We start from the raw sequence: 25,386 nt of genomic DNA on the forward strand, positions 1-25,386 counted from the left end.
ACAAAATAGGTGCACATTTATTGTTCACTTGAATAATTTTGCCTATAGCTCTCAACACCCCATATTTGTTAAAATAAATTAACAGTTTATCAGCTAGTGGTTTAACGTACGAGCGCAGCATGACAACATAAGTGGTGCACACAATTCAGTACTGCATTAGAAAAAACGGAGGGATTCGTTTTAGATATTATTCTTTCCATTACCTTTTTCTTGTTTTAACGCGAAGTGAGTTACGGAGTCTTTAATTATTATTTTATTATTATTAATAATAATTAATTATTAATAATAAAAAGGCCTAGGCTATATTTCTTATTAGGTCGGTCTATTTCGCTTGCGATTATTTTTTAGAAAATACACTGTAGTGGACTCGGACTATCGGATTCAAATATAGGCTACTTGTTTTGTTTCTAATCCTGCCACAACCCTTGCTCAAATATTCAAGTGGTTTCTTGATTCCAGGAATAATCCTAGATCTTCGCATGCGTATGACAGACATACATGAACAATTATAAATTATATATTTAATTCGTACCAGGCTATTTCTTGCCAGTGGAGTTAAGGTCAGTTTTGCTCGTCTTCTCTTCCGTGCGGTAAATGTATCGAAGTGCATTACGTGCTACATTTTAAATATTTGTTATCCAGTGTTTGGTACACTTTTGGACTCCAAATAGCTCATGTGTACCCCGCACTTTACCTTTAACTTGCATTTATTATTCATCCACAAATAAACAAGCCACTTCCTTTAGATTTTATATGAATTAATCGTTTGGAGAAAATAAATAAATAAAGCACACGTTAAAAAAAAACGCAAATTGTATCAATAATTTTTACACTTTGTCTGACTTTTGTGTGTTTGCTGTAGAGGCAAATTAAATTATTTTTGATATTTTACATTATGATTTTTGATCTAAAGAACAAAAATAGGCTTGAGCATATTGAGGATCTGCTGCTCTTCGAAGGGGGTCACAGTGCTCTTCGATCTGCGCACTTAAGTGTAAGGATAGTGCGACACCAACTGGTACTTCTACAAAATGCACTTACTGCCGATTCCTGGAGGTACACAGAAATTACAAGCATTGTTACTGTATCGCTTGTCTACATATTATCTTTTTTCTCTCTGTAAAATGACTTAACAGGACATTTACTGCTACATGTCATTCTTACAACAACATCGAAAGCCTAATCATTCATAGTCCATGACACCACCTGCAGTTATTTATATATTAGTCTCCCGTGGACAAAGAATGACAAGCTCATGACAAGCTTTGTCTGTATGACGAAAAAAAATCCCGCTATTAATTTCACAGGATCAAAATCAACCCGCAGTGCAAACGTTTGCATCATTTTTGGGCCTAAAACCTAAACATGTAAATAAACAGCCTACGAAATATTACTACAAGCCATAACTATTTACACCTTTTTATGTTTACGTAGGTAATATTATTTTAATTTAGCCTATCTGTAACTTTTCTCGAAATTAGCAATGAGGTTTCGAAATAATTTGTTCTCACTTATTAAGTATATCGTTCATTTGTACAAGCTATCAAAAGCACTAAGACTTGATCAGTACCAGCATATCGATTTAATTTACAAAGTGATTTGATTTAAAAATCAAAGGACAAAAGGTTAAAAAGTTACCGGTGACGAATACGTCGATAGACCTATATAATCAATAGACAAAAGCGCATTGAGCTTTATTCGACTATTTATTTGATCCATCCTTCAAAAATGTGTCGGATACGCAATAATTATGTGGATGGCTTTTGAAAAGATGTTATGAAATGTAACTGACGCCCATGAACAGCTTTCCGAAGAGCATTGCAATAGAAATGTCAACTGAATTATGTTATATCGTCGAACTGCAGGCTTCACAATCATGTATTCAGTGTGCAAGGCCTATCAATTTCAATACAAGAAATTACCTTTCAGAGCTGTTCTTTTCACTCCATGCATAACTTGTAAGCACAAAGGCTTTGCGCAGACCCATCGAAAGAAATTATTCTACCATTTATAAAAGGTTTCCACAAGCATGCCATTGATAAAACAATACTCGGATTTTGTTTTTCGAATTATTTGTAGTTTTCTTTCGTCTTCAGTAATCGCATTCCCACTTAAAGCGCAATACAAATCATAATTGTAGCGAGACAGTCCAGTTCAGAAACTGAACTTGTTGCTATAAATTAACAATAAATCCAGTTATTCTATTAAATAAATAAATAAACATAAGTTTGTCTGCATGACAAAAACATTCGAATCCCACCATGAAATTCGCTTGCCTAAAAGTTAAACGAATAAACAGCCTACGAAATACTAAGCATTTTAGCCCAACCACACATTTTAGTCGTTTTCATAAATACGTCAAATGCTTTGACAGGCACTTATCTGCTTTAGTATTTATTTCTTACACAAGCCACGTGTAAAATACACATATACAGCCTACAAGCCATAGAAAATAACGTGTTAGACCAGTGCAACTCAAGTCTTTATAAGAAGCCCATCACACTACTCAACATTTGTGACCCTGGACCACAAAACCAGTCATAAACTCGGGTATTTGTGTAGCAATAGCCACAAATACATTGTATGGGGCAAAATGATCGATTTTTCTTTTATGCCAAAAATCATTATGATATTAAGTAAAGATGTTCCATAAAAATATTTCGTATATTGCCTACCGTAATTATAGCAAAACTTTATTTTTAATTAGTAATATGCATTTCTAAGAACTTCATTTGGACAACTTTAAAGGCACTTTTCTCAATATTTAGATTTTTTAGCACCCTCAGATTCCAGGCTTTCAAATATTGTCTTATCCTACTTATTTGTACCTAAAAAGTCAATTTTGGTACCTTAAAGGTACATATTAGTAGCCTACTTAAAGTGTACATATTAAAACCTAATAGGTACTAAAGTGTAGGTAAGGTACCCGCCGTCATTTTTTAATTAAGTTTGCTGCTATAATTTGTATATAAACTCTTAAAGCAGCAATAGGTTCGAAAATAACTATTAACAATTAGATTTAGATCTGACATTAGACCCTACCGTATAAACAGTTTATAAACTAGGTATAAACATCATTTCGAATTCGGAGTTTATAAATTCCAGCTGAAGGACTGGAACTAGACTTAAAATACGACAAATGGCACTGGGCGGCAGATGCACAGATTAAGCGATACGTGCCGTGTAAAGGCATATATCCCACATTCAGATGCAGCATCCCTTCAGCTCGAGGTCGGAGGAGTTTACTCACGGTGACCCGTGGTCAAACTTCACAAAGTAAGCCTTAGCAAATATAGGGGTCTAATCTAGTTTGGGAGTTCATAACCTCTTGCGTGGGAATTCGAGGCTCCAATTGTGGGATTATTGGCCTTAATTGTGGATTTTCCACTAGAATGCAACAAAGACCGCTAACATAATTGTTTCTTTCTTCTAGTCTTTTCTGCATAATGATATAATGCGAGCAAAAGTTTATCACCCTCGCAGCGGGAAGAATCACGATCCAAAGAAGTCGTTGCATGAAACTAAGAACTGGCATTGATGAGGTTTACCGAGGATTACCTCTTATCAACGTGTGCGTGTGGTCCTCCTACCCCAGTTAGTTTAACCAAGAGCCAGTAAGTCTTTTTTTTTTTTTTTTTAATTTTATATATATATATATATATATATATATATATATATATATATATATATATATATATATATATATATATTTTTTTTTTTTTTTTTTTTATTATTTATATATTATATAAAGGCGGTGTACCACTTAAAACTTCCCTGAAAGAAAAAGACCATCCTAATCGACTTTGAGACTGGATTATGCCATTGTTATTGTTTTCTTGTGGAGATAAAAGCTCAATATAGTTCTATAGCGGTATTGTTAGAATTGTCTGCATTTTTTGGTAACATTTGCCACCAGATAGAAAAAAAATAAAATCACAAGACTGCAAAGTTTATTTACTAAACCTTTTAATGCATCAATCAGGAGGACCAACAGCAACGTATTAAACGCTATTGTTTTCTACTAACAACAGCATAAACGAATAGATTATAGGGATCCAATCAATTGTTCTTGGTTCATTTATGAAGAGAGCCGAGGATTTTGCCGTCTAAAGCTTCAGAAAGACTTGCTGAGATTTAGGTGACCCCTAGTGGCCAAAATGATCAACTACTGTTAAGTTTCATTTGACACAAAAAGCATGATATTGTCTTCTGTGTAAGAAGTGAAATTATGGTCATTTAATGAGCAAACGACTTTATTAATAAAGATTTTTTTTCATATTTCTAGAGGGCATACAACCACAGCATAAGCAGCAACTACAGCATGGACACAGCTGTAAAGATAACCTGATGATTTCATTTCAAAATCTTACCACCGCACCTGCAAAACGTTCATGTTCTACAACATCCGCACCTCAAAGAAAAAAAAAACATCTATTTAATTTAATTTGTGACCAATTTAATCCTCTAAGCATGCATAACAAAAAGGAATGAGAGCTACTTTTCAAATGCAATTTAAAATGATGAAATATAAATTGCCATGTTTGAAAACCCATTGTAAGTGTTGTAGTTCTATGGCAAAGCTTTATGTATTTCCTGTTAATGTAAGCAGTGATCTGTACTGATTAGAGAACACATCAAGGCTTAGAACAACATCAAGCTAAATTTTTTTGATGCTTTAGCATTTAGCGGCGGACAGTGGTCCAGCCATCATCATCCGTCTCGTTCTTGGTCCGGCGTGGGTTTTCCTTATCTTTGTCAGAGCGCCAGGTGCTCTTCTCACCAACTTCACGGTCTGGGTTACGTGGTCGGGGAGGAGCCTCTTTTTCATCCTTGCGTTCCTCCCGTCGTTCATCACCACCACGCCGCCATGAACCACCTTTGAGTTGAGAAACAAGATATAAGAAACTGACCTCTTAAAGATACCAAGCATATTTTACTGGCTTTTAAACTGCTCATGTTTTGTTTGAAACAAAAATATCAATAACATGGACATAAATGGATTCTAGAGTCACGATTCCTCAATTAGAGTACTCGATTAAAAAAAAAAAAAAAAAAATCCTTGATTGCATTTTGAATGTCGCGTAACCAGCAAAATACTGGTAGTGGCTCATTTCACATACAAGAATCTATGAAATGCATACATAACGCCTCATTTTGAAATATTTTTGAGTGGATTTGACCGGTGCACCTTGAGCTAAAAGATAACTTTACATGTCCGTGTTCTGCTCCATCTCTGAGCTCATACAAAGAACAGCGCAAGTTTTCTTATGCGCTATTAAAAACACAACAAAAAAACAATAAATCAAGCACGTCCCGTTTTATGAAAGTCACGTTACATGATTTTGCTGATTTGCATGTGAAATTAGGCTTTTATGGACGAGCGAATAGTGATAGTTTCATGATAATTTGAAGCAGAAATCGAAAACGAAACAGTTTCGATTAAACCCCAAATGCTTGTCTTGTGTAGCTCTGCGACTCTGTGTATTCCAGTTCAATACAGTTAGGCTATGTCGAAAAACTCCCTTCTCATTTCCTCCTCCAATATCGCTGCAGAAGTACCGACCCAGTGTTTACAAAGTGAACGTACCAAAAAAAAAAAAAAAAAGATCAAACACCCTTTACCAAAAAAAAAAAAAAAAAAAAAAGTAACAGCGATGATATTTTTTATTTTATTTTAGAAAATGACCGATCGTTTCACTAGATAAAACCCTTATTTCTCAGCTTGGATCGTCCTTTGAATCTGCATTTTGGAAGTTCAAACTCATGGGCACCATAAAAGTCCACTATATGATGATAAATCCTGTTGATGTTTTCCTCAAAAAACTATTTCTTGAATACATTATCTGTACATTTTTGTTCTGGAAGTGAACTACTGCTTTAAGTAAAGGTAAAGGCTACTGTTCGCTTAGGTCTATTTTCATCTTTACAAAAGATTTATTACAATTATTAAAATTAATCGTCAGAATAATTGACCAATTATTCAACCATCAAAATAATCGTTAGTGACAGCTCTTTTGGATTTAATTGCAATTCCAGACTTTGGGCAGTTAAGTGTTTGCAGCAGCATGGCTGTTTTGGAGGCATTTTGCACTGCTATGATATCATGCATTTGTAGATGCCACTTGAGCAAGCTTGTTCTTTTAGATGTGCTTTTGTGATCATGTATAAATCATGTATAAGCGCTTAAAAAAAAAAAAACAAGCAGTAAACGAAAGTAAATTCGCGATTATAATTTCTATTAGTAACTCTGGTCACCCACAACACACTAAAACAGCTTTTTCCAGGCCACTGATACAGTATCTTTATCTCAAGCAAGTGTGTATTTTTATCAAATCAAAAGAACTTGAATGAAAAAACAAAGACTGCACCATTAAATGTGACCCTGGACCACAAAACCAGCCAATAAGGGTCAATTTTTTTTTTAAATTGAGATTTGTGCATACATCTGAAGGTGAATAAATAAGCTGAATACATATATAAAAATCTGGAATCTGAGGGTGCAAAAATGTCAAAATATTGAGAAAATCGTCCTTTAAAGTTGTCCAAATAAGAACTTATAACTCAAAGATATCCTGATGATTTTTGGCATAAAAGAAAAATTGATCATTTTGAACCATACAATGTATTGTTGGCTATTGCTACAAATTTACTCGTGCTACTTATGACTGGTTTTGAGTTCCAGCATCAAATGTGTACGGGAGATCATAAGACTAACCTTCATCAGGCTCTCTGTTGGGGGCTCTGATATCACGGTCTCGGTCATCTCTGCGGTCCCTCATGGGCCGTTCACGACGATCATCACGGTCAAAGTCTTCACGACGAGAGTCACGCCAACTGCTCTGCTCCTCACCACCACCTCTTCTCCAGCCACCCCCTTCTTCCCTGCACATGCACACACACTTTCAAATTAAACAAACTGCCAACTAGCTGAGCCTAGCTTTCCAGCAAATAGTAAATGGTTGGATCATAAGAGATAGATGAGGACTTAATACTGCTTCTAGGCAAAACATAACCAGTTGGGGGAATTAGTGTGTAATCAAAATACCAAATTTTATGCATGTCTGTTCTTTGCTCATTCAAAAAAGAAGCACTAATACAAGAGATTACAATCTAAACACCTTGACATAAATACTGTTAGAATTCATCGAAAGTACATCATAAGCAATTGCATGGCATAGATGTGCAGCATTTTTTTTAACTGTGAACTGCTCTAAAACCATGAGCTGGCAGAATATGTAATAGTGCCACATTTTTACTTTGAAACATTAAGTGCTCACATTTACGTCATATCCTTTTGAAGATTAATAATCACATTAGGGCTCATGGCAGTTCTTGATTTTCCATTACCACCTCAAAAAATGATAAAGACTTTCATTTTTAAATACAAGGAAGAACGAACTTCCTGAGACAGTTAGTCAGTAGAACTGAATGCAAAAAGCCCTCAGAAGAAATTTGTCATAAAAAGTAAATTGTTAGAAAAAGTTGTTTTTTTTTATTACCTGGGAGGGCGGCGATCTCTAAATCGGTCTCCCTCGTGACGTTCATCTCCCTCATTCTCACCATCATCTTGGCCATCATCACGAGGGGGTCCCCAGCTTTCTTCTCTCGCCTTCTCTCGCTCTCTCCATCCACCTACAAAAGGTTACATGGAGTAGTACAGGCATGAGTTGACGAGATTTAACAAAAACTAACTTTTCACAGATCAAATACAATATAAAGCAGTTATATTTTTTTCCATTTGAGGTCCACACACATGACAGGTTTCCCACTCTAAACCAAATGTCAAATTCCCTGACTTCCACTGACTAAAAAGCTGAAGTTCCATGACCTAAAATGAACAGATCTATCCATTTTCAAGCTTTATGTACTTGTTCACAGACGTTTTAGCATGAAACACACATACAAACTATTTTTTTTAACCTGTTAAATGCACTTTGATATTTTTCTGTACTATTTCCACAAAAATTAATTTATGGTTTTTATGCTTTTAGAGGTTAAACGCTGTGAAGGACTTTCTGTTTTTCAGTTCTTTTTATTTCTTCACATTTAGTTTTTGCTTTTCTATCATCTACTTTTAACACCCAGTCTTTGAAGTAGTCATTTTGTAGCCAAAGCTCCTGAAATGTACATTTTCCTGGCATGTTTGCCTTAGTTAACAAGTACAGCCTGGTGACTGCATTTGACTTCTTAACTGTCACCCGTCCCCTTAGCGGGACGCCTAAGTTTACTTCACCACATTACAAATAAATACTAATCTAATCATGACAAACTTTATATCGTTGGATAGGTCTAAGACTCCTAAATAGAAGTATGTAGGAAAAGTAATAGAATAATTTATGACAAGAGTGCACCTCAAAAATCTACATCAGGAGTTCTGACCTTTGTCACAAAAAGACTTTTTTCGTTGCCTTTTTCCCATCACACTTTAGAAATCATAAGAAAATACATAAATTAACAACTTCTCAATATTCATCCTTTGAAAACTATTTTAAAATCATTACAAAATGTTCTCGTTTGAATTATAAAAATTTAAGTATGGATAGTGCATTTTCAAAACAATTCTGTCATTAATTACTCACCCTCATGCTGTTTCAACCCCTGAAGACCTTCATCTTCGTAACATAAATTAAAATATTTTTATAAAATCTGAGTGCTCTCTGACCCTCCATAGACTGCAAGGGTCCAACCATGTTCAAGTCCCAGAAAAGTACCAAGATGATCGACAAAGTAGTCCATGTGACATCAGTGGTTCAACAGTAAATTTACAAAGCTACCAGGATACTTTTTTCACATTTTCATCTCTACTATGTGTCACTTATGGACGCGCATTCACAAGAGTACCATGAAAGCACCAGCAATGGCCCAGATGATGCATTAGACTAGGGATGCTCATATTGACCGTTTAACCGTTAACCGACAGTAAGAATTTTAACCGATTATTACTATCAGTTAAACGGTTTAAAAGGGTTTTTTTCTATTCTTTTTTTTTTTTTACGTTTGCTGCATGGTGAAAGAAATAATGCTATTTGTAAGTTATCCGTTTACTCACGCGCGCGTGTCGACACGTGCAGTGTGGCTGTACAGACATATTTCGCTTCACCTTTACTTAGTAAACAGATGTAGTATATGCAACTCAATGGCAAGTGGCGTTATTGGGTTATCAGAGAGTGAATCCGTGAGTGAATGTATTCAAATTCTGAATGAATTATAGTCTAGAAAGTGCGCAATAGGCGTTCCCGTTACAATCACTGGAAAGCTATCACTCATCCTAGAGTAGTTCATCGCAATCTCATAAAGTTATTAAAAAGTAATAAAATAACCTTTACACTGCACAAATAATCTCTCATTTATATAATGCCAACACTTTCTTTGTTTTAATAAGAGAGTTCGCGAAAGTGTAGAAATCAGCAAAACTGAAACCGGCACTTTGGTTGGTGAGTGGATTGAAACATAGCCTCCTCTGATTGGCACAGTGATAATCAAATCAACATACATGTCTGTGATTGGCTATTGCTGAACGCTGTAAAACACGCGCTTCTCCACACGCATATGACAGTGGATGGACGTCCCGAACCGCAAATTGAAAGGGTTTTTGTGATGGTGTTTTGTTCGCGGATCTAAGAGTTAACAGGCAGCGGTCCTGCCTATCCGTACAGCATGTGGACATGTTAAAAACTAGGCACACTGAGGTATTGGCTGGCCTGCTATATATTTTTATGTCTGACGAGAAGAATAAGACCGGTACAGTTCTTCAAAGCGCATAAAAGGATTCAGTGTGTTTTAGTTTTGTCATCTTAATTAGCTAGTTATTTAATTTATACATATTTAGTGTAGGCCTATTTATATTCTTCTTTTTTTTCATTCAGAACCGCTGCTGATGCGTGATAATTTAAGTATATGTCAATACAGTTTTTGTTGTTGCTCTGTATGCTGCTGTTTGCATGTTAAAATAAAACATTTGCTTGTATTTTTAATGTATCATCACAGATACTCGTGCATTCTATTTTTATTTTAAACTAATTTATTATTCTAATTTTATCAGTTAACGGTTAATGTTCGGATAACGAGCAGCGGTTGTCGGTCAGGAAAATTAACCGAAATGAGCATCCCTACATTAGACAGTGGGTTGTTTTTGTTTACTTTGTGCAAAAAAAGTATTCTCATATCTTCATAAAATTACAGTTGAACCACTGATTTCACATGGGACTACTTTTTTTACTTCATCTTGGTACTTTTCTGGGTCTGGAACGTGGTAGGACCTTTGCTGTCTATAAAGAGGGTCAAAGAGCACTCGGATTTCATCAAAAATATCTTAAATTGTGTTCTGAAGATGAAAGAAGGTCTTACGGGGTTGGAACATAAGCAATTAATGACAGAATAGAATAAAGAAGGGAATAAAATGGCACTGAAAAATAGCCTAACCATACATAACATTATGCAAATCGTGTGAAACAATTCGTGTGTAATTAGTGAAAACTAAAATTTAAAGCAATATACAAAAATCCATGATATTCCATGACTTAGACAAAAAACATAAAATTCCCTGACTTTCAATGTCTGGAATAGACCTGTTAAAATTCAATGAGCCATGAGAACCCCGATATGATTTGCAACAACTATTTTCCACCTAACCTTTCTCTGACCCCTAGAATAAAACAGGTTTTATTATGCCACTGTACCTTTAAGACCAAATTAATTTCTACAATGAAATGAAATTTTGCTGCACTTCAAAACTATGGGTTTAAACTGTCCCATGCTGCAATAACATATGATTGTATCACATTGCATTGTGACAGGAAAATTAGATTCCTTGTAATACAAACCCTTTAACATATATATTTGGTAACAAGCCATAAGAAATAGAAGATATGGGAACATCACCAGAGCTCACACCTGGTCTCCCAAGCGGTTTCCAGGGTCTAGCGTCATCTCCACGACGTGGGCCAGAGTCATCCATACCCCTGCGGCCTCCCCTCTCATCATCCCCTCCTCCTCTTCTGGGGCCCCAGTCATCATCTGCGCCACGTCGAGGCCCTCTGGGTTCATCCATGCCTCTGCGGGGCCCACGGTCGTCATCAAAGACTCTTCTTGGGCCACGGTCATCATCACCTCGTCTGGGGCCACGGTCTTCGTCCATTCCACGCCTTGGTGCGCGTTCGTCATCGCCTCTTCGGGGTCCTCGGTCATCGTCAAAGCCCCGTCTGGGTGCACGGTCCTCATCAAAGCCCCGTCTGGGTGCACGGTCCTCGTCACCTCCTCGGCGCAGACCTCGTTCGTCATCAAAGCCACGGCGGAGTCCTCTGTCATCTGAACCACCACGACGAGAAATGTCTCCTCCTCTCCGGAAGGGTGTTTCACGCTCACGGTCTTCACGCTCATTGTCTTCACGGCCTTCACGCCCCTCCTGACGCCAGTCCCTGGGAAGAAAATAAAGATATATTGAGAATACAATTCTCTGCATTTGTTTTTAAATCTCCATCCTTAAGCCCGAAACACCCTGCACGATTTTCGACTGTCCCAGATGAAAGATTGGCATTGTGAAACAATTGTGGTGATTTCTGTGATTGTGGCTCTATGTCGTAGAGTGAGAGAGGTTCAAAGACAGCCATTGTCATGGTCTTGAGACCAAATATAGCCCATGATCACTTTCTGACAGAGTCAGAAATTCAATCTGATCATCGCATGGTGTATCTGCTCACACTACCCATGTTTACTTAGCCAATAAAAATGACACGAAATCAACGTGACATTTTTTTCAGCACACATAAAAACTGTAACCGCTAAAGTGGGATTTATTATGTTTTTTTTGTTTATCACTAGCTCATTCTGATGACGTTTTATTCTTCTATAGTAAAATGCGTCCTAGCCTATGGGTCAATAAGTGTCATCATCGTACAGTCTACATGCATGTCGTACCCAAGTTCATTAGATCCATGTCACACAATGTGATCAGCAATGATCTTATAGGATTCCTAAAATCGTGCAGTGTATAGAAGTCTTTATGCATCAGGTTAACAATTAATGTGTACCGGTCAGGAACAGGACGTCGCCACTCTGATTCGCCCTCACCACGCTTCCTCCAGCCGCCTTCTTCCCGTTCACTCCATTCCTGGAAAGAAAATTATTCAAATTGAAACCAAGAAATAACCACATCCATTTTATATTTGAACATCAATATGCAGTCATCATCTGGTTAAAATGGAAGTACAGTCAAACTAAAAATTATTCAGATACCAGATATATTTTTTGATATTTTTTTTACTAGTGGGTGCAGGACATTATAGTTAATTTATGTAAGTGAAGACAGCAAATTAATGTAATCTGTAACATATACCCAAAAATACTTCATACAGTGGACTACTAGTAAAATGTATACAAATTTGGGACCAAAAATTTTATTTGACACTTTTGGCCGGACTATGTTGTTTGTTACATACCTTTCTATCAAATTTATCTGACATTATCAGAATGATTTTTTTCTGACAGTTTAACTCTTGAGTTCTTGTCTTATTTTATTACCAATTTTTAAACTACAGCAAATAAATAATAATGATAATGTGAAAAATGTTGAATGTGTCTGAATACATTTTGGTTTGACTGTATATGCTTTTAATATATAAAAAAAGTTATAAAAGTTTTTCATATGAATGCATTTTTTTTTACACTTTTTATTCAAAAGAACCTGAAAACAAAATGCACAAAAATATTAAGCAACCCAAATCAGCATACTGATGAATTGAATGATTTCTGAATGATCATGTGACACTGAAGACTGGAGATATTGAAAATTCAGCGTTGCCATCACAGAAACAAATTACATTACACAATGTTTTACTTTTTAATACTACTACTATAAATAAAGTGTGCATAAGAGACTTCTTTATGAGTATAAGAGACTTCTTTCATAAATATTAGTTTAATAGTACATGGTGTATTAGCACATTTGACACAGGGTTCTTAAGACTTACCTTGGTGGGTTTTTCTTCTGGTGCCTTCCTCTCCTCCTCCTTGCGGCGTTCACGCTCCTCAATTTCCTGTTGTCGGGCACGCTGCTTTCTCTCCTGTTCCTCCAGCTTACGTAGGCGCTCCTGGTATTCGCGTTCTTCCTCCTCTCTTTGCTCCTGTTCCAAGCGTTCACGCTCTTCCCGCTCTAAAACAAAATCAACGACCAATTCAAAAATGAAAAGTGAGCATACACAAAGAAAGATATGAACATTATATAAAAAAAAAAAAAAGATTGTAGCGCATTGTTGTTTAAGGGTAGATGAACAGCAAATAAGAACCTTTCTTGAGCTGTTCCTCACGGATTCTCTGAGCTTCCTCCTCTTTCTGCTGATAGAAGGACTTCCGTCTGTCCTCCTTACGCTGCTTCTTTCGCTCCTCAAGACGCTTCTTCCTCTCCTCAACCAAACGTTCTTGGAACTGCTTGAGTTTTTCCTGAGTACATGAGAATTGCTCAAAGTTTAGCTACAACATACTAGCATCAACATACTAAACATTGAGGACTTTATGCTACTACTAGGGATGTAACGATATCAAAATTTAAATGAAACTTAAAATTCAAGTTTTGTTTACCTCATAAATGAAGCTTCTAGCAGCTTTAATTTTGGACAAGAAGTTCTCCTTGTCCTCTATCATCCTTGACATTCTCTGTTTGTGTTCGAGTGCCTTCTCCCGCTCCATCTTCATATTAGTGATCTGAGCAACAGATGAGCACAACAACCTTTAGCTTCAATTACAATAAACAATTATATTATTCAACACGTCCTTCTCATTTAGGTGATACAAATAAATCACCGAATCAAACTAAAAATCAGACAATGACCAGGTAGGGACTCAAGAAATCATTTAAACTACAGTTAGAGTGCAAGTATGTTCATGTATGTTGGGGATTTGAGACTTTTTTTAATTTAGCAAAAACATGAAACAGAGGGCAAAATAAAATCACATGTAATTCTGACAAGAGCAAAAAGCAGTATGCGATTATTACCCTCTCTTCCTCCTGCAGCTCCCATAACTCCATGTCTTTGACGCGCTGCTCCTCGTAGGCTTTCTTGATCAGAGGAATCTCCTCAAGGCGCTTGGCTCTCTCAAAGTAGTCAATCTAGAATATGCATAATAGTATTACTCCAGCATAATTCAGATGTCATCTACTCAGCTGCACAAAATGAACCCTAATCCTCTTACATTTAAAACAGTTACTAACTTGCTTATTTACAATAACAAAATACTTCACAAAAGTGTAATGTAAGCTATACCTTCTTTTCCTGGTTTTTCAGACGCTCCTGAAGTTCTTTCTTCTCTTTCTCTAGCTGTTCTACCTGTTTGGCCATGATGAAGTCAGGGTCCAGCTCCTCCAGATCCTACAACATAAAATTAATAAGTAAAAAACTGATAATGCAGTCTACATTACATTTTTCCAGGCAACTTAGCCAAATAAAACAGGCAGGTTTGTTCTAAAAGGGCGTAACAAACTCAGTACCTCAATATCAATGTCTTTAAAGGCTTTGGCTCCCAGCTCAGTCTTCTTGATCTGCTCCAGTCTCTCACGCACAGTCTTCTTTTTGATTTGTTCGTGTTCTTGCATGATGCGCTCCTTTTCTCGCTCTTTGGCCTCCTGTCTAAGACGCTCCTCCTCTGCTTTGCGCACCTTCTGAAGCTCTGCCTCCCGTTGCTCCAGCTCCTCTTTCTCCCTCTGGATGTTGAGGCTCTCCAGACGCTCTTTGCGTTCCTCAATCGTTTGTCGGCGAGCGAGGATGCGCTGATGCTCTTTGCGGGCATTCTTCAGGTAGGCTGTGATGGCCAGCTGACTCTGCTCCTCATGTTCTTGCTGTGGGCAAAGTTAGAGTTGATGAAGCTAAAATATAACAATGACCAGCAAGGAGGCATGGATTTATCTTAGCTGTAATCTTACCAGCATGGAGGGAGGTTTGATGACTTGGATGGCCTTAGCCAAAGAGGATGACATAGCAGTGAGCTGATTCCGTATCTGTTCAGAGGGCATGTTCTGTAGGAACGGACCTACTGGAGAATCCTCTTTAGTGGAATAGTTCAGATCGGAGCCAAAACTCAGTGTACGAGATGTATGATCAATGCGCACCTTTGAGTAAATACACAAACTTTAAGTCACTACAACATTTTGGACAATGTAATTAACTACTAAGATACTTGATTTAGAGACTGTGTGAAAGATATACACCAACATTTAATGACTAAAACAATTTTTTTCCTATACCTGTAGGTCACAGTGCCGTGCTGCATCTACAATTGAGCGCTCCAGCTGGAAAGCATCAACAAATGGTACCAGAGATGCTAACCTGCTGAAGTCAATGCTCTGGTAAATCTGAGCCACCTGAAATATTAAAAGACAAGATTTGAAGATTTTCAGTAGAATGGAGCATGCACAAATTTTCAAATTATTAAAAGTCTGGGGGTAGACAATCAAACCAACCTGTTGTAGCAGTCTCAGGATGGTGTTGTTCTGCAAGTGAGGAACATACTGCTGCAGGTCTGATTCTTTCTCAGCTTGGTCCCTCACCCAGTTCAGCACCTAAAGCAGCAGCAGCAAGAACACATACACTGCATGAATGTGACGTCTTTTGTGTGTGTTGACATCAAGAACACCATAACATTAGGAGTGCTGTGTCAAAATGATATTTAAGTTTATGAAAGTCAGCTGCATAATGAGCTGTGATGGTTGAAGTGTACAGCCTGGGTGAATGTTACTTTTATTTTATGGTTTTATTTTACTGTGGATATGTACAGTTGAGGTCAAAAGTTTACATACACCTTGCAGAATCTGTAAAATGGTAATTATCTTACCAAAATAAGAGGAATCATATACCATGCATGTTATTTTTTATTTAGTACCGACCTGAATAAGATATTTCACATAAAAGACATTACATATAGTCCACAAGAGCAAATAATAGTTCAATTTATAAAAATGACCCCATTCAAAAGTTTACATACGTTTGAATCTTAATACTGTGTTGTTACCTGAATGATCCACAGTTGTGTTTTTTTTTTTGTTATAGTTGTTAACGAGTCCCTTGATTTTCCTGAACAGCCTGCTGTTCTTTAGAAAAATCCTTCCCCCACAAATTCTTTGGTTTTTCAGCATATTTGTGTATTTGAACTAGGGCTGGGCAATATGGCCTAAAAAAAAAAATCCCAGATTTTTTCACAAAAAATCCGATTTACGATTTAAATCGATCCCCCCCGCCCCCCCCTGAAACAAGTCTGAAACAAGTCTCAACTGAGCCGCTGCGCATCTCCATTCAAACACAGCAGTGTTTCGTTTATGAATGAACGTGCGTTTTAAAACGAATCTAGTGAAATGATTCAATTTCCCATTCAAACAGAGAGTCACTTGCTTTATTTCTGAATGAACCATCCGTTCGAATGAATCAAATCAATGAAATGATTCAGTAATTAAATCAGTGTCTTGCCGCCATCTGCTGGCAGATCTGTTCAGTTATTTATATCTGTAATATTTCTGTTTTCAAAATGTTATTTTTATATTCCCAACTTGTAAGTCGCTTTGGATAAACGAGTCTGCTAAATGAATAAATGTAAATGTAAAACATTAATCTTAATATGAATTTGATTGCACTCATGCATGTCTCTCTTTTTTCCCCCTTTTTTATCCAACAATGTGCAAGCAGATTTGGTATTTCTTTCTTTACCTAAAACAAATAAATCTTAATGACAAAGTGAATTGTATACATTCTTTAGTTTTGAAGGTAAAATACCCCCACTGATATCGGCCTGGCATCGGTACCGGGCGATACTCAGAATTTTTGGCATCGGATCGGTTTTGAAAAAACGGTATCGTTGCATCCCTAGTAATAAATACTTATTTGTTTTCCGTTCTGAAAATAATATTTTTATTAAAAAAAAAAATGCGATACCTCGTTCTAATAAAATTTAATAAATTTAATCGTCTTAAAACGTAAATTCGAATTAATCGAAAAAAATCGAAAGAATCGCCCAGCCCTAATTTGAACCCTATCCAACGCTGACTGTTTTTTTTTTTAGATCCATCTTTTCACACTGAGGACAACTGATGGACTCATGCAACTACTACAGAAGAGGTTAGAACGCAGGTTCTGAAGCATCAGTGAGTGTTTTAACCTTCTGTAATAGTAAACATGAATATGAGTGAATATGAGTCCCCAGTTGTCCTCAGTGTGAAAACATGGAGCTTTTAATCATAGTTGGAAAGGGTTCAAATACACAAAAATGCTGGAAAACCAATGAATCTGGGGGACCTGGATGATTTTTCTGAAGAACAGCAGGCAGTTCAACTGTTCAGGACAAACAAGGGACTCATGAACAACTGTCACTTAACAAAAAAAAAACATAGTTGTGGATCATTCAAGTAACATCACAGTATTAAGAATCAAGTGTATGTAAACTTTCTAACAGGGTCATTTTTATAAATTATCTTCTCTTGTGGACTATATGTAATCATTATTAATGTGAAAATATCTTATTTGGGTCAGTACCAAAACATAAGCATTTTGTTTGATCCCTCTTTTTATTTTTAAATAATTAACATTTTACAGATTCTGCAAGGTGTATGCAAACTTTTGAGTTCAACTGCACCTGAGTCTTACAAGCTCAGGAATAAAATGTAGCAAATAAATCAATTGCCACTCACCTTAGTCACTCTTCCACAAAGTTTAAGAGGGTGGAAGTCCATCTCTAACCAGTTGTAGAGGTCTTTGACTTCAGGAACAACATACTGAAGCAGGTTGAACCTCACCTATGACACAAACAATACCCAAGGTGGTGTCAATGCAACATTCTCAATCTTTTTGTACGATAAATTAAATGCAAGCGATTACAAAAATGACCAATGAGAAGAACGGCTATTACCATGTCGTTGATGAGACTCTGGCGGGTGGGTGGCGATTGAAGGCCAAGTAAAGTAGCCAGTCTGCGGTGTTTCTCTACAATGATGCCATCCATGTCCAACAGACGAGCGATATCAGTGCGCTCAGGGGTGATGGGAATAGACAAAGTGGCCAAAAGCACTCGAGTGGACATTCTGAATGAAACAAATACAGCAACAGCACAGCAATTAAATATTTTAAAGCACGTCTCAATCAACTAATAAGTAATGAAGAAAGGTTTTCTGATTTAAAGAAATGGCTACCTACTGTAAAATGCCAGCAAACTGATTCCACAAAACTCCCATTCAAGCAGATGATTGCTCTTATTTAATGCTCACCTCTGCATCTCTTCTTGTGTGAGGTTCTTGCGCATCTCCCGGGAGAGGTGATAGAGCCTGTGTAGGGTGCAGGCATGGAATAAGGCATTGCCAGACTTCCAGAATACAGTGGACACCTTATTGTAGTAGTTGGCCATAAGCTGGGGTTTAGGGGGCTTCTTTGAGAGGGCAAACAATCCATGAATGTCTTCAACTGCTTTGAAAGCTTCCTGTGTGGATTACAAAGAACGTAAACCGGTATAATCAGCAAGTCGTTTAAGCTTGGCAACATATAACAACCAATGTGTTTAAAGTGCAAAAAAAACTTTCTCACAAATGAAACCCATTCACTTGCATTTTATTTATCCCTTTCTGTAATCAGTACAGTTTTGTTCTTTGTTTGCATTCTCCTTTGTACAGTAAAGAGGTTGAAAATAGCAGCATAAATGCAGACTAAACTCAACTGAATATAAATATATTTATATAGTCTATTGTACATTGGTGCCTAGTATGAAGCACAGAGACCTGCCACAGCTCCATGCTAATAGCGCTGTCCAGCTGGACCAGACGTGTCTCCAGGTGCATGGACTGGCTCTCAGGATTGTTCAGGTTGATGGCAGTGCTCTGGTTGTGATGTCGCTGGATCTGTCCCAAGTGCATTCGCAGGTTGTCACACAGCTTACGGAACTCTGCTTTACGAGTGTACTGCAGGCAAAACTTAAACGCTGTGAAAGAAAATGAACATTTTTGTCATGAAAAAAAATATATATATATATATATATAAATTAGAAATTTCTTGAATTTGAATTGATGTCGAAAACAGGATCTAAAATTACAATTCGAATTTGAATTAAAAGGAAGCAGAATTGCAATTCAATACAAATTCAAAGAAATTCCTATACATAAGTGAAGTGTTTAACAATGAAGCTTTACAATATATGTCAGATATGATTTCATTACATATTCTATAAATGATATTAGTTTGAACTACTTGTACAGATTACATTTTGTTATTTGATTACTTTGAAATGAAAATAACATTTTGAACAAAACTATTCAAACATTGAGGGAGTAATTTATTTCAAGAATTTGATCATTATCTATATGTTGGAACAAAATGTATGCAGGGTTGAGGAGTGACTAGTTATGTGTAATGAAATTATGCTATTAAATTACAAAATTAATGTAATTGTAAGTGAGATTCAACACATTCTTTCTGTTGTATGACTGTGTGGAATGTCTTTGAATTGCCATGAATTTAATTCCACTTCCTGTCATTCCAACTCCAATTCAAATCAACTTTCTGTGGGACGGAGAGTCAATTCAAATTCCAACTCATGAATTGAATGGCGGCCAATTCTGAAATATACATATACATATATATATATATATATATATATATATATATATATACATACATACACACACACGTTTGTTTTTGTGAATTGTGGGGACATTCCATAGACGTAATGGTTTTTATACTGTACAAACGATATTTGCTATCACCCTACACCTACCCTACACCTAAACCTAGCCCTCACAGGAGACTGTGCATATCTTTACATTCTCAAAAAAACGTATTCTGTATGATTTATAAGCCTTTTGAAAAGTGGGGACATGGGCAATGTCCTCATAAGTCACCCTCTCCTTGTAATACCTATGTCATACCCATGTTATTACACAAATTTGTGTCCTGATATGTCACAAAAACAAACACACACAGGTCCTTCTCAAATTTGCATATTGTGATAAAGTTCATTATTTTCTGTAATGTACTGATAAACATTAGACTTTCATATATTTTAGATTCATTACAACACAACTGAAGTAGTTCAAGCCTTTTATTGTTTTAATATTGATGATTTTGGCATACAGCTCATGAAAACCCAAAATTCCTATCTCAAAAAAATTCGCATATCATGAAAAGGTTCTCTAAACGAGCTATTAACCTAATCATCTGAATCAACTAATTAACTCTAAACACCTGTAAAAGATTCCTGAGGCTTTTAAAAACTCCCAGCCTGGTTCATTACTCAAAACCGCAATCATGGGTAAGACTGCCGACCTGACTGCTGTCCAGAAGGCCATCATTGACACCCTCAAGCAAGAGGGTAAGACACAGAAAGAAATTTCTGAACGAATAGGCTGTTCCCAGAGTGCTGTATCAAGGCACCTCAGTGGGAAGTCTGTGGGAAGGAAAAAGTGTGGCAGAAAACGCTGCACAACGAGAAGAGGTGACCGGACCCTGAGGAAGATTGTGGAGAAGGACCGATTCCAGACCTTGGGGGACCTACGGAAGCAGTGAACTGAGTCTGGAGTAGAAACATCCAGAGCCACTGTGTACAGGCGTGTGCAGGAAATGGGTTACAGGTGCCGCATTCCCCAGGTCAAGCCACTTTTGAACCAGAAACAGCGGCAGAAGCGTCTGACCTGGGCTACAGAGAAGCAGCACTGGACTGTTGCTCAGTGGTCCAAAGTACTTTTTTGGATGAAAGCAAATTTTGCATGTCATTCGGAAATCAAGGTGCCAGAGTCTGGAGGAAGACTGGGGAGAGGGAAATGCCAAAATGCCTGAAGTCCAGTGTCAAGTACCCACAGTCAGTGATGGTCTGGGGTGCCATGTCAGCTGCTGGTGTTGGTCCACTGTGTTTTATCAAGGGCAGGGTCAATGCAGCTAGCTATCAGGAGATTTTGGAGCACTTCATGCTTCCATCTGCTGAAAAGCTTTATGGAGATGAAGATTTCATTTTTCAGCACGACCTGGCACCTGCTCACAGTGCCAAAACCACTGGTAAATGGTTTACTGACCATGGTATTACTGTGCTCAATTGGCCTGCCAACTCTCCTGACCTGAACCCCATAGAGAATCTGTAGGATATTGTGAAGAGAAAGTTGAGAGACGCAAGACCCAACACTCTGGATGAGCTTAAGGGCCGCTATCGAAGCATCCTGGGCCTCCATAACACCTCAGCAGTGCCACAGGCTGATTGCCTCCATGCCACGCCGCATTGAAGCAGTCATTTCTGCAAAAGGATTCCCGACTGAATGAACGATACTCGTATGTAATTGAAGTTCACAATCCGCGGTTCAGCTGCTCCCGCTCTGCATACGCGCTTGCTTCTGCGCTGCCTGTTTAACTTGATGCAAAGGTTCGTTTTTGTGATTAAAATAAATGTAAAATATTACCCCAAATCCGCCTTCCTTTGTGCAGAAACGTGTCAAACTAGCCAGGACAACGAAAGACGTGTGTAATCCGAACGCCTTCCTACAGTTGCTTAATAAAAGCGGGCTTTCCGCACAAAAAAGTGCATGTGTCATTAGTGTGAGAAAAACATTAGATTTTAACTGCGTCGGGTTGGGATCGGGCTCGGACATAAATATCTTAATGCCTGTCGGGCTCGGGTCGGGTTCGGTTAATGCTCTGTCGGACGCGGGCCGGGCTCGGACAGAAAAATGCGGCCCGATCCGCACTCCAATACACACACACACACACACAATGCTCTTCTAATTTTTCAGATCCATGTTCCATAATCTTACAGTTAAAGCCTTGTATGGCTGGGCGATAAATAGATAGCAATAATTACTGCGGTAAAATTTTTCTTTATAAAACGATACCAAGTGTTAGATTAAATTTTTATGCACCAAAAGCGGAACAAAAGAGTGTTACTTTTTGAGCCACGCCACACGGACCATTTATCCGCATCACTAAAGCAGATGTGTTTACTCGTTGATTAGTCTCTATCACACAACCACTAAACAGTGCTGTGAGATCCAGTTTGAAGCACTTGAATTCTGCGAAGAACAGAAATGACTCTGTGATATAAACTAGTTTAAAGGCAGATGAAATAGCACTGACATACAGGACAAACAGGAGAAACACTGTACACAATGACACAGTCAGAGGGCTTTTCAGTCAACAAATCACCATCATTTACCACTGTAGTCACACTAATTGCACCATAGTAATGTGTCAGGAATGTAGATGATGTTATTCGTATCGAATTGTATTATTTATTACTGTAGATCTGCTTTAAAAGTATTAGAGTAATGGAATATAATTACAGTATTTTTGTAATTAAGCTATAGCATTTGTGCATTTATACTAATCGTATTTAGACTACTGTTTTTCATACAAATACCTAGAAACCATAGTTATATTTTAACCATGGTATTGAGGTGCTATATGTGTGGTTTTGACTGTGGTTATCATGATCTAAATGTATGCTACTATGAAAGACTAACGATTAAAAAAAAAAAAAAAAAAAACTCAGTCAGAATATTTACATTTCAATATATAAAAATTAGGTTGCTACAATTTTTACAGACTGATTTTAATAATGAACAAATTTACATCTACATCCTAACTCAAGCTACTATCAAATGTGCATTTCTAAAAAAAGAATTAAAAAAAATTATATCATTAATATCATCAGGCAACACAAAGCTGTTTCTTGATTTTAAATAATATTATTAATTAGAACATGTAGAAACTAAGATTTTTTTTTATTATTAAGATTGTAAAAGTGTAAAGAATTCAAAAACGTGATCTTTGTCACGTTCTGATCATAAAGAGTAGTTTAAAACCACAATTCTTTTCTACAATTTTCACTTTGGAGCAAAAATCTACTTTTAAATTTGACATTTATCATGATAATTATCGATACCGACTGATATGAAAAAAATTACTGTGATAAATATTGTGATAATTTTTTTTGGCCATATTGCCCAGCCCTACCCACAAGCCAACGTTTGTATGTTATATGGACTTTACACTGACCTTGCTGAGCAATGTCATGGTAAAGGCGCTCCACTTTGGAGTTATTCCTTAGCAGGTCCAGGCACTGGCGGTACGACTCCCACAAGAACTTGACCCATGGCGTGAGCAGAAGTCTGTCAGTACGGTCTTGAGTGTCTTCACCACTAACAGCACTCAACAGAACACTGAAACACATAAGAAAGAGAGTCAGTGCTTCAGATCATCTTTGATGGAACACAAACATCTAGAACCATTTACTTCATCATTTGCATGAGGCTGGACGTTTGCAGGTTTCTAATAAATACTAAAAACAACAGAAATTGAACATCCTGTCTGCATGAAGTGAAATGTAGTGAAATAAAAAAAAGTATTACACAAATTTGGAAATAACTGTTTGAGCCTTTAGGACCCTGTACCTTTCTGGGGTCTGAATGTTGTCAAGATCCTCAATGTCCAGCACCATTTGCTGAGACTCCTCTTTCGCCGTCTCGGTCTTCTCTTCTGCAAGTTTCAGGTAAGCACGGACTACATCCTCCAAAGATTTGATATTCACCTGAAGCACAAGAGTAAGAGTAATTTCATTAGTGAGACAACTTACAACTGACTTGTCAGTTTTTTCCTCTGTACAGAAAATTGAGGAAATACTACAAAAAACACTTACTGCAAAATCATTATGATTACAAATACTGTATAAAAATAACCTAAAAGTACTATGACACAATACTAAACTTTAAAGTCGCAAAGTTACAGAAGCAGCAACAAATATTTCTTTCCGTATAGTGAATTATTGAAAAAGAAAAAAAAATATAGGGTGGGTTCTATGCATGAGTTGTTGATTGGATTTTGAGATGTGGGAGTTGCATTCAAAGGTGGACAAAAAGATTAGAGAAGTCTGTTGTTTTATGGTATTTTGATTAAACATTACGAGGTCTAAACGTTGGGGCAAAAAAAAATCAATCAATAACAAAAAATAAACTGAGTCATAGTAAGATCTTTTACATGCATTCAGGAAATGATTTTAAAGCAGACTCTAACCCCTGGTTTCTCAGAGAAGGCTTAAACTTACTCCCAGACTAAAACACGAAGCCTAAATTATTTCAACTGAAAGAAACTTGCACTGACTGATCCTAAAATATATCAGTGCCATTGGTTTGTCTCAAGATGCACACCACTACTGTTTTTTTTTAAGGTACATTTATAAAAATGACTTAAATGTCCTAATTGAACTATGGCCTAATCCTGGTTTAGGCTAAGCCCTGTCTGTGAAACCAGCCTAAAAGTTCTATCTTTCTACTTAAGTATATAACAATTATGGTCTCAGACCTGTTGACAGATGTTTTTGTACTGATACAGTCCCTCCTTTGCCAAGTGGCTCTTGCGTAGGTCCACACAGAGCTCCAGGTACTTGAGCATAATAGGCTCGTGTATCTTCTGCCATGTTCGATGTTTTTTGCTCTTGATGACATCGTAGAGCACATCCAAAGCAGGCTGCTTTTTACCAACTTCGAGAAACTCTGAGAAAAGAAACAGAAACATTCATGACCAGCACACCTTTGGGAATTTATGACATACACACCATCCAGATGGGATTGAATCGCTGAAATGTTTCATGATCTTGATGCAGAATTTAACGTTACTTATCATACAGCCCTCCAATAGCACTTTTAACACAAATGTGTCATTTACAGCTGACAATAATATTTAATGAGAAATCGCTAAACCTGTGGCAGGTGCGCAGTGCTGCTATTTCACTGACATTTTGTTTATCGTTTTCTCCAAATGACAGCGTATCCGCTTTTTACTCACAAATAAAAACATACTGTTATAGTCTTAAGGATATTTTCAGTGCATACTGTTAACAAATCTTTAATCTGCGTTACCAGAAGTAGTTATTGCTAAGCTAGCGGGATAGAAAAGCTTGCTAACACGCATGGTAGCATGAACAAAAACGGTCTCTACCTTTGTTCTTTTACTAAGTATGCAGAATATTTTCACTTTATTTCCGAACATGTCCTTTCTTTGAGTACGATTAGAAGAAGAATATATGATACAGTAATAAATGAGGTTTAAAACGCCGCATCATACGTGACACACGGCCCAGCAATTGTGACATCCGGCCTCCCGAAGTAACATGGCTACTCCAACACGCGCCATATCGAGCTAACAGCTAGACCCTTGACTACAGTCCAAGAGACGGCCATCTACTATATTTACTCACCGTTTGCTCGCTTAAGAGCATTCTCCGGTCTCTGGAAATAGGCTGGCATTGTTATGGCTTGCTAGCAGGCAGTTTACAGATAGTCGAGGCTGTTTTATTGACTCTGCCTGTCCATCCGCGCCGTGACTTCTCGCCGCGCAAGCAGGAAAGGACTAGCACACGTGAACGGCGCCGGCGAGCAAGACGAGAGTTCCC

General features: G+C 37.3%; 1 protein-coding gene across 2 annotated transcripts; it reads right to left on the reverse strand.

Annotated features, from left to right (window-relative positions):
- Positions 1 to 3,949: 3,949 nt before the first annotated feature.
- eif3s10 (eukaryotic translation initiation factor 3, subunit 10 (theta)) lies at positions 3,950 to 25,350 on the reverse strand. 2 transcript variants are annotated; one of them, XM_073834070.1, is made up of 22 exons: positions 25,192 to 25,350; positions 24,297 to 24,487; positions 23,390 to 23,526; positions 22,995 to 23,158; positions 18,743 to 18,942; positions 18,239 to 18,447; positions 17,884 to 18,055; positions 17,666 to 17,770; positions 15,452 to 15,550; positions 15,236 to 15,352; positions 14,915 to 15,100; positions 14,483 to 14,830; positions 14,259 to 14,363; positions 13,991 to 14,104; positions 13,576 to 13,698; positions 13,284 to 13,437; positions 12,969 to 13,150; positions 12,030 to 12,109; positions 10,894 to 11,417; positions 7,500 to 7,632; positions 6,716 to 6,882; positions 3,950 to 4,876 (listed from the first exon to the last, which is right to left on the reverse strand). In XM_073834070.1, the coding sequence occupies exons 1-22, from the start codon at positions 25,238 to 25,240 to the stop codon at positions 4,683 to 4,685; spliced, it is 3,753 nt and encodes a 1,250-aa protein (XP_073690171.1). In that variant the 5' UTR covers positions 25,241 to 25,350; the 3' UTR covers positions 3,950 to 4,682. The 2 variants fall into 2 exon arrangements, with proteins under 2 accessions (XP_073690171.1, XP_073690170.1); XM_073834069.1 differs by having other exon boundaries at positions 10,882 to 11,417.
- Positions 25,351 to 25,386: the final 36 nt, after the last annotated feature.

This window comes from Garra rufa, chromosome 2 (assembly GCF_049309525.1).
Source record: "Garra rufa chromosome 2, GarRuf1.0, whole genome shotgun sequence".
Classification (NCBI taxonomy): Eukaryota; Metazoa; Chordata; class Actinopteri; order Cypriniformes; family Cyprinidae; genus Garra; species Garra rufa.

What these genes read in the sequence shown, in the direction of transcription:
- eif3s10 (XM_073834069.1), bottom strand. Translation starts at nt 25,240, where the DNA reads ATGCCAGCCTATTTCCAGAGACCGGAGAATGCTCTTAAGCGAGCAAAC. An exon ending in TGAAAAACCAGGAAAAGAAG is followed by an intron (nt 14,105 to 14,258) that starts GTATAGCTTACA and finishes TGCATATTCTAG; the next exon opens with ATTGACTACTTTGAGAGAGC. An exon ending in TGAGGAACAGCTCAAGAAAG is followed by an intron (nt 13,151 to 13,283) that starts GTTCTTATTTGC and finishes ATTTTGTTTTAG; the next exon opens with AGCGGGAAGAGCGTGAACGC.